Here is a 10,502-nt window from a genome sequence, read left to right as displayed (position 1 = left end):
AGCACATCTGCCCTGTTGGGTTACACTGTAGAATCTTCCCTCCGACATATCTAACATGGCGCCCATGGTGTGAATTAGCCAGATTCTCTCTAACATATGGCTGCGACACAATACGCAGACGATAAAAGCGAAGATTAAAGAAAAGATTAAAGCGGCAGCGCTGCAATGACAGCAAGACTGGAGGAGATTTAAGTTGCGCTCCTGTTAATCATGATTTCCCGCTATGCAAATGTGAGGCTGAAAACTGCAAACACTGCCAATCAGAAATGTTCGGTGCTGCAAGTACAGGAACTTTTTGCAGGGTAGAAATCCTCGAAACTAGTGGAAGTTAATTCAGACCACGTTCCCTACGGTGGAAGCTCAGCAAGTACATCCTAAGGTTTCTAGCGCCTGAGGAAAACGCGGCTATAATTCAATATAATTGGTGGATGCGGGCCCTTTAAGGGTTTGGGTTTTCCGCTGCTATTAGTTAACAGGGCTGAGAGTTGGGGCTGGCAAAAGAAATAAAGGAGAGGGAGAGAAATTGTCCGTGCTCGGTTGCAGTTTGTAAAACCTTTACTTTTTGCTTTGCTTCTTGAAGATGAAGATCATCTACAATGTTTTTTTAAGATAATTAAATGCTAAACCTTCTGCATGTGGCTTTATGAATGCACTCAGCTGGTCCTGCTTTCTCATCTAATTCATCCAAACATGTCCCTTCAGTTTATCGTCTTCATTTAAACAAAATTGTTAAACATTAAAGAGTTCAAAAAAACATTAAAGAGTTCAAAAGTGGAAAGTAATATGAGACAAATTTAATTAGTATGTTGTGAGAGCACTAATCCTGTTAACCTGCTCAGACCTCTGGACTGCTGCAGAATATTCACCCTCCTGAACCCGCAGCACATCCTCCACTGACCTACTCTGGAAAACATGTAATCCGTTCACACTGGGGCACACGTACAGCAACCCCTACCCTCTCTGCCTGGCCTTCATATCTACACAGACACACACTCTTTCTTATACACACACACACACACACACACACACCCCTGGCCGGGGGGTAAATTAAGCCCTAACATTCCCACAGAGGCTAATCTCCATCCATTTAGAGGGCTGTAATATTTAATCAGGAGGCTCTGGACCATCTCCCAGTGCCACACGCTGTGGCATGGCTCATATGTTCACAGGAGAGGCCAGCCCAGAGGCGACGGAGGGGAATTCACTGCTGAAAGCCACAGTGCACTCAAACACGGAGCCTCTACGCTGTGATGCTGCTTTCCTTTGCTGTGGAGAGGCTGAAAATTTTCTGCAAAACATTTGGTTTAAATAAAAGTCTATTTAACAAATGCTCCCTGGTGCCTCCCTGTTCCACTGCCAAGCCACTATGTCCTATAATATGGACAGGATCACTTTTTAATAAATTAATCAAAACAATGGGGATGGACAAAATAATAAGAACGAGTCTAATCCATCTGAGATATTTCAGGAACAATGTGGCCGCAGCCTGAACCCGCATCTTTAAATTTCTTCTTCATCTGTCTTAAAAACAGAAAGATTTAAATTATTTTATGAATATATAGAAAAAAAAATAGCATTTGAAACCAATGAATTGTTAGCAATTCAACATTAAAGGTGTACTCCAGTGCGTACGGTATTTCAGTCAAAATCAACCGGAAGAGTGAAATATTTAGTCCCTAGTAAATTTCCGCAAATCTTGGATTCTGTATTTCCCATAATGCACTTCCTTCCAGCCTTTCAGAGCAGTGGCTGACAAACACATTTTTCAAACAGAGACTTTGAGGTCAGACCACAGAAATCTGCAGGAAAATTCTTCCACAAAGCGCCAGTGATAATACGAAAGAAAAAAACAAGCTTACTAAAAATGTAAGAGCTGAATCCAGAGCTGATCTAAGCTTTTTTTTTTAATCTTCAGTGCCAGTAAATTACTGTATTTATTTAAATCTACATTAGCATAAAACCTCTAATTTTTTGATGGCCCTCTACATTTCTTTCTCTTTTTTTGGTAAAAATTAGTCATTGCCAGACTTGACAAAGCTCCCCCAGATTGTTTTGCATGATGCATACTACACATATTATATTTCCAAATTAGATGTAACACAACTAATGTATTTGTGTAATTGTTTTATCACTAAATGTAATAACAATGCAATAGTTAATGCCTTTTAAAAAAGAAATCAGAGTTGATTCGTCCTCTCTCTGACAAAATTTCTTGACATTTCTTCTTCCATTTTAGTCCAGGGCTATTGTCTCGTGTTCCTTTTTTTCTTTTTCCATCCCCCGTACACCCACAACATCTCACACACAGGACAGGCAGCGTGCTCAGAGGTAGAGAGCACCGCGTCCCGCCTGGAGGTATCACACCGGACACAGCCGACCGCTCTCAGACTCACACCCAGAAAAGGTCAGATCTCGCACCGCCAGTGTGAAAACCCTGCACTGAGAAGTCCATCTGCTTGTCCAAACGGGTCGGCACCGCTGACGGCTGCGCGTGTGCACCTGACTGCACAGTACACGAGGTGCGCGCTCGGCCTGGCCAAAAAACGTGGGCCTCTGCCGTGATTTCGTGTTTTCTAAACATAACGTTTGCGTCGCTAAGTGTCGAGTGATAAAAGTGCCATGTGAGTGGCCATTGTAACGCCTGCGCCCTGATTCGGACTGACTCTAATGGGAAGGCCTGGTGAATTTTTCATACAGCCCAGAGGGTGAGGACGAGCGACTATAGTGGAAGATTACAACCTCTAAGAAAGAGAGGGAGAGAGTGCAGTAGAGTGAAAGAGTAACCTGACATCCAGGTCATATTTTTACTCAACCCATCCGGCTGTAGATCAAGATGAACCATGTTTTAATTTTTCTGTCACATAATTATGTAGAAAAACAAACTTAAAACTAAATGTATTATTTGAATCGAGACTGCATGTGATAAGTAAGAAAACGCAACCAATTTAGAAATTTAATCTTTGACTTTCTGCTTTTGCGCAGTCTACAAGTAGAAACTGTGATAAGAGTTTACAGTGTTTTTTTTTTACTCAACTTAACATGACCATTGTTTTCCACTGCTGTGTTCAGATGCATTTGTTAGTGCATGAATTTGTAAGCTGCCGCTTTAAATGTAACAGATTTCCTGCAGTGTTTGTGATCCTGCCACTATAGTCACCGTGTACTAGATCTGCCTTACGAGAGCAGCCGTTTCTCCTCATCTTGCTAATTCTTTGCGAGCCTTATGAATAAAAGCAGATTGAATAATGCCCAAGATCTCGACTTAATGGGCTGAAATTTCTGCAAGAAGGCTCTAAAAAAATTACCCATCTGTTCAATGCACACATGCCGTGGCTCACTCGGATAGCTCGTAGCACTGTCCTGCGTATGCAAATATGTTTTGCCTGGAAATCTATTTGGAGTTGCTCGAAGGAATCCAGAACGGCCCTCCTTCTGTCTCCCCTCGCCGGCTCACGCGGGGCTCCCTCTCGCCGTCTATCTCCTCTCGCACGGAAAATATTTTCACCAGCCCCACACGCATGGACATACAGTCAGTGGCGCCGCCTCGCCTCAGACAGCTTAAACCACCATGGGCCAATATGCAGATCCGATAGGCCCGCGCCCGGCAGTGCTGTCCGCAAGCAGGACAAGGGGCCCTGCAACTGTTTGCTCAGTTGGATAATGCATGCAACACAGGGACGAGGGGGATAATTATCCATTCTGTGAGGAGGCCGCTGATTTTGCCCTTATGTTAAGTATTTAAAAAGCCTATTTTGTCCCAAAATGTTATCTTTTCTACAACCAAGTCAAAATGTATAATTAATTAAGGAGAAATATAATTTTATCCACTACATACAAGCTATATAAATGTTTTAGTGAAAACTATCATGGTGTTAAGCATTTATAGATTTATTTATTGTTTTTTGCATAAGTGTATATATGAAGGTTTGGTTCTCCTTTTGGGCAGAGATGCAGAAAGAAAGAAATAACGAGCTGTGTGTGTGTGTGTGTGCATGTGTGTGTGTACCAGAGGGCTGAGAAGCCAGGCTTGGGCAGATGGTCCACAAAGGTGTTACCACACAGTGAGTGGGCACCGCGATTGATGCATTGCAACATCCAAGAAGGTGGAACATTTGGCTGCTGACCCGCAGTCAGAACTCATTGGCCCTGCCTTCTCCTTATTTAGCTGCTGCGAGAGAGCCGACGGGTGATTCGGTCAGAATAAACACACACACACACACACACACACTTGGAACAGCAGCACTTTCCCACCCTGGAGGAAGCCTGGGCGGGCTGCGCGCTGGAAACTTCTCCCTGGTCTCTGCAAGAAGGAGGTCACGGCGGTGGTAGTGGTGGTGGTGGTGGTGGTGCAGGCAGGGGGGAGAGATGAGCGCGCAGAGACGAACGGAGATGAACGGAGACGCTGGAACTTACTGTGTTACACTTGGGTGGAGAAGATCTGACCTTGAGTCTATTCTGAGGGGCCTTTGTTAGCGAAGCAGCTACATATGACTTGATATCTAGTAGTAACGTGTGACACGTGTCTCGGCTTTGTTTCTCAAAAACGTTTCTTTAGGAACGCTGGGGAAAAAAAATAGGAAACGTGCACGGTATTAGGAGAGGGAAAAAATATCGATATGACAATTTAACCTGATTTTTCTTTACTTCCAATACAATATCGATTTTGAGTGTCTTAATATCAATTTTAAAAGAAAAAGAATGACTCCGACACCACTTTTTCTGTACATGTGCAATAAATTGGATAATTTGGATTAATATTGATTTTGACTGAATTTATCCAGTGAATTATAACTGTCACTTGTATTTCTGTATTTTAAGCTGCATTTAAAATTACTCAGTGAAAGATGTAGAATATTGCATTATATCACAATATCGCAACAACGTATCGTGTCGTGACTCAAGTATCGTAACGCGTATCGTATTGTGAAGTCATTGCCAATACCCACCCCTACACAATATTCTTAAAGAAGTCATGCTGCTACTCCAGCATTGGTAAATGAAAGTTATAGGATATTTTCTCAAGGAAACAATGATTTATAAATAATTCTGGGACGATTTCCATATGTAAAGGAAGCTTCTTCACATATTTAGTTCCTTTATATATGTAATCTTTCTTCCACTTTCTCCCGAAAAGGTGAAAAAACTGTTGGTCCTGAACCTTTACTTTTGGTCACATTTACCCAAGTCTGAGATTCTCATAAAATGCATGAAACAATTAGGAAAAAAGTAGCTGTGAGAGTTCAAAGACTAAATATTCTCTTTTAATTACAAACATTATTAGTTACGCACACGGCAGGACTTTATTTCAGACCCAAAAGAGCTCTTACATCAGCTGACACATGGAAAATTTACGAGTGAGTTCACGAACTAATTTGCTGTTTGTCCATTAAGTCCCTGTTTGCTGTTTCAATATCTCCTTAATATTTTAATCATCAATGTTATTTATGTGGACAGTTTTTTTTTTTTTACAGTGTGTTAATTTTGAGAATTTTAGTTAGGTGATATTATTTAAATCAGTTTTTACTACTAAAAACTTTTTGATCATTGATTAAATTTGTCCTTAAACACATTATAGCAATCTTTAGATATTTTCTTATGTTCATCCTGTGCAAACAAAACTAAAGTCTAGAAATGAAACAGGTTTAGATTGTGGAAACATAATATGTTACAGGTGTTGAATCCAATTAGTGGATGCACATGGGGTATGATCATGCTTAATTTGAGACAAGTAGCAGTGTGATGTGAACTAGTACAGAGTGCCACCCTATGGATACATCAGGCACATCAACTCCCATAGTCCGTATTAGTCTGAATGTTCTCCCAACAATCAAGACAAGGGATCTGAGACACAGTGAAGGCTGCTATGAAATGAAGAAATTAGATACTGATTTTAAAGTCATGCAGCATTATAGAGAGTTGTGGATTTCATGGATGCACAGCACTGAATCTAAGAAAGACAGGAACACATATGAGTCCAACCCCGACCTCTAAAGCCTGATCCCTCTCTGCGTTAGACTTCACATCGAGTCAGTCATCGTCCACCACCATCACATTCCCGTTCAGCTCGTACTCGATGGTGGCCCAGTCGAAGATGTTTCCCTTGGGGACCTTGTGCCCGTAGTGCCAGGCCTGGATCATGCTCCTGGAGAGCACAAAGTCCCACATGTTCAGATCAGTCACCTCCCCTACGAAGCTCTGCACGGCCTCCAGACCCCCCAGGTGCTTGTCAGGGTCCTGCCCCAGGAGGATGGTGCCTTTGGGGCGGATGATGTGCCCCGGTTTGTACACCTGGTAGGTGCTGCGCTTCCCGTCCACCCAAAAGGCGGCGAGGCCGGTGCGAGACTCCCAGGTGAGGCAGAGGCTGGTGCGGAAGGTGGTGATGGGAGGCAGGTGAAAGAAGGCGCCGTCTCCGCTCATGTAGAAGGAGACGCGTCCGTCCTTTTCGCGCCACACGTTGAGCTCGTCGTAGTCGGCGGTGCGGTAGGCAAACAGGATGATCTGCCGCTCCTCCGGCAGCTCGGTGGCCACGCGCATGCAGAGGGTGAAGGCCTTCAGACCCATCTCCTTCTGAGGGATCAGGGCCACGAAGCTGAAGTCCGTCTCATAAGGGAAGACCAGGACTTTGTCAGGAAGACCCACTAGAGTTAAGAGGACAACAGCACAGTGGGTGAGTCAGATCCTCTGAAAATGTAAAGGTTTATACATTGAGGGTTTCCTGATTATTAAAGTTACATGAACGCATCATGAGTGATTTTTATTTATTTATTTATTTTTTCAATAAAATTGGCACCTATGTCTAATTTGTCCACTTAGAGTTGAGGACGTAACACAACACTGAGACCAGGGACTAAACAGCAGATGGCAGCAATGCAGTGAAATTGCACTTATTTTTTCTAATGAAATGTAATACAATCATATCAATGTGTAGGGTCAACTCCTGCGTAGGGCAGGATTTGCTGACACAGTTATAATCATACTGCAACGTAAACCCTTGATTGTTGTATTTGGTAAAATGAGAAGGATAAAAGAACCTGTGTCAAAGCAAAATAGCTCAAAAATGCTGGAGGCAAATAGCAGCATGAAGCTCAAATGTTTGAAAGCGAGGACTTGCGTGAAGACATGATGAAGGCAGAATCAAAAGTATCAATACAGGTTGAGGAGAAAACAGAACAAGTAGGAATTTGATGTCTGGAAAGCTGGCTGCATTCGTTTTTAGCAAAAATTACGTAAAATCCGAAGGGGATGTGCACAGGGAATGAAATGAGACGCCTGCAGAGATCTGGGAGTACGGCAGAGTATTAGGGCCATCCATGAAAAAGAAAACATTAGAGGAGATAGAAATTTTTCTTTTTCATCATGCAAAGTTGAAATTTCAGAAAAAAGTTGACAGTAGGCAGTTCTGTATGCATATGATACCGCCGCTCCTCCATGGAAGAGTATCGGGGCTTAATTAATAAATATATTAAGAATTTAAAATTGTATTATGATTGTTTTTTCAGTTCATTGCTGATATATTATATCGGACTGTTGCGTGTCAACAGTGGCCTGGATATTGTCACACACTGTTGTCTTGTCCGCTGAGGGTGGGATGTAAACTCCAAGGCTCAGGATCCAATAGAGCCCATACAGCCCCGAAGCCAGGCACAGACACACTGTGGTCCGGGAAGTTGCAACAAGCACAGCTGTAACAACTGGCAAACGTTAGGTCTTTGGCAGGATGGATAAACTGTGTGCGCTTGTTGGGACCCAGACCATGGGCAGTGTTTGTGTTTTGCGGAGACCTGGCTGCTCGAGGCTTCCTATACTGTGCTGCTGGTTCTACTTTGTACTTTCGACTTTTTTCTCGCAATTTTGTCTTTTTTCACACAGTGCATGATGAGGCATGAAAACAATCTACATCCTCTAATACTCTTCTGTACTGGGAGTCTGTTTGTGGAGAGATGAGACTCAACAGGAACTATTCAAACCTATCGGTCAGCAGTATGTCTGGTGTAGGAAGGCCTGTATAACAACAATGGATCCTCTGAGATACCAGGTCATTTTAAAATCGATTGAAGTTACAAATTGACTAATCGCTGGAGTTTCCATCAACTCACTGGTAGCTTGGTTCAGGAATCATTACTAGAATACCCTTGAATGGCCACCTTAATCGCTCAATTTGAATACAGTTTGAATAATATCTCGGCTGCAATTAAAAAATAAAATAAAAATAACAAATGAAGCACAAAAGCCAAAGAACATTAGGGAGCTGGAAGCTTTTTCACCTAAAGACTATGTTGAAATTATGAAAGAGACAGAAACATTTACTCCACTCTTTGAGTTGAATCTTTTTGTCTGGGTGTCACTGTGGAAAAGGCTGGGTCTAACAGGGAGAATTCTATGCACACAATGAAATAACCTCATGAAGTTAAGTTTTTAAATCCGTACTTTGTGTAGCTGAGGAGAGAGTCGAAGGCAACATAACACCGAGCAGCACCACAGCAAACTTCACGGTGTTGACACTCTGCAGACACACACAGGACATCCACGGTTACAAAGTAAAATCTTACGGGTCACAACAGAGACTGAATGAGATGAAAGGTCACACAGAGTCAAAGAACTTTTCTTACCATTTTTAATGCTGTTTTGTTGATCCTCCGTGTTGCTAACTCTGTCCCCTCACCAGTGACTCGTGCCCAGTCCTCTTCCCTCCTAGCACAGGCCGTCACGTCAGCTCTTTAATGGAGGCTCTGACAATAGGCCCGGTGTGAGAGGGCTGAGTGACGCTGTCCGTGTGACCGAGACACACACATCATTCCATCATGATAGAGCAACTTACAGGGCAAGTGACCGCCTCTAGTTCCATTTTAATAGTTGTGCATCTTTGCATTTGATCCCAGTCATTGCAGATGTGTACATGACTGAAGGGTTAGTTCACACATACTGACAAAGACCTAATTCCTTCATTGACGTTTAGTGTGACGCAGTTACATCGATAGATTTTAGAACACTAGTTTTTGTTATTTTAGACATTTAAACATATATTTATAGCTTTCGTTGTGCAGACACACACTGTTATTTTGAGGGTATTTACAGTTCACAAGTGTATATTGATGATGTGACAGAGGAAGCAGGATGGATTCTGAAGTGTATGTGGATACAGCATTTAAGCATAACATTATGACCACCTTCCTAATATTGTGCACGTCTCCCTTGTGCCTCCAAAACAGTTGTGACTCATCAGAGAATGGACATGGGTCTTCTGACGGTGTCCTGTGGTGTCTGGCAATAGTGTTGTTAGTGGGAGCCTTTGGGTTTTATGTGTTGAGAGGAGGGGCCTCTGTGGATCATCCCACAGACACTTGATCAGTTTGGGATCTAGTGAATTTGTAGGCCAGGTCAAGGCTTCATGTTTTTTGAGCTGTTCCTAAACTGTTTTTGTGTGTGTGTGTGTGTGTGTGTGTGTGTGTGTGTGTGTGTGTGTGTGTGTGTGTGTGTGTGTGTGTGTGTGTGTGTGTGTGTGTCAGGATGTATCCTGCTGGGGATGGCTGCTCCCATCATTACTATGTCTGGTCTGGTGTAGATGGGCGGTACATGTCTAAGTAACATCCACATGAATGCCAGGTCCAGAAGTCAAACATTAAATTGTCAAAAGATGGTCAGTGTTATTCATCTGCTGTGACTGATCAGTGTATAGTGTGCTTATGTGGACCTGGACATAAAAAGTATTTTTGTAGGTAAAGATGTAGAAACATCTGCACTGCAGTGAGTTTCACCTGCTGCAGACAAAACTAAAGGTAGAAAAACACAAGCAACAACAGCATTTAAGGACTTGGCAAAGCACCACATCTCTGACGATGTCCACATGTTCCAGAGAGGAAACCAAGCCACACATCAAAAACAAATGCAATTATGGTTTGGTTCATTTGCCCAGTTAAATTCAAGCCCTTGGAACTAGGGAACTTTGCATCGAAATGGTCCTCAACGTTTCATATCATTTTCAAAGGTGAGCCCATCTAAGGCTTTTCAAATCTGACATTTTAACACGTCTGACATTTTTTAATAGCTCTTACCAGAACATGTAGAGAAGGGAATTTCTAGGACTTTAAGTAAGTATGGCTGTTCTTGTTTGCCCAGTTGACCTGTGCATCTTAGTCTGTACAAACTAATTTGAGTAAGTGCATCAGCTTAGACTCAGACACACGTCTGGTTTAAAGTTCAGTTGCTGGCCGAGCTGCGAATATGAGAAAGTGATACAGGAAGTTGAAAAATACCAATTTAAAGAGCATTGTTATCCGCTGTTCTTTAAATTTGGTGTTTTTAGACTAAGAAGAACTACACCACTGTTGAGTCAAAGCAGTAATCAGACATTTTTGTGTTTGAAGTCAGAAGGTTTCAGATATACCGTAGAGCCGTACGCCTTAAACTGTGAACTAAGCATTTATTGCACTGCACAGATTTATTTGCACGTTGGAATCCATTTCATTTTCATTCAGGGATTTCTAATAAGCAGCAGAGTTGCA

The 10,502-nt window shown here is 42.4% G+C and overlaps 1 protein-coding gene across 1 annotated transcript; it reads right to left on the bottom strand.

Annotated features, from left to right (window-relative positions):
- Positions 1 to 5,239: 5,239 nt before the first annotated feature.
- Positions 5,240 to 8,760, bottom strand: crp1 (C-reactive protein 1). Its single transcript, XM_047608396.1, has 3 exons — positions 8,610 to 8,760; positions 8,428 to 8,503; positions 5,240 to 6,638 (listed from the first exon to the last, which is right to left on the bottom strand). Exons 1-3 carry the CDS (start codon positions 8,610 to 8,612, stop codon positions 6,028 to 6,030), a joined length of 690 nt encoding a protein of 229 aa, XP_047464352.1. The 5' UTR covers positions 8,613 to 8,760; the 3' UTR covers positions 5,240 to 6,027.
- Between the last annotated feature and the right edge of the window lie 1,742 nt (positions 8,761 to 10,502).

Source organism: Mugil cephalus, chromosome 16 (genome assembly GCF_022458985.1).
Source record: "Mugil cephalus isolate CIBA_MC_2020 chromosome 16, CIBA_Mcephalus_1.1, whole genome shotgun sequence".
Lineage (NCBI taxonomy): Eukaryota > Metazoa > Chordata > Actinopteri > Mugiliformes > Mugilidae > Mugil > Mugil cephalus.
The sequence above is the reverse complement of the archived record's forward strand: the minus strand, read 5'-3'. Positions and strand labels throughout refer to the sequence as shown.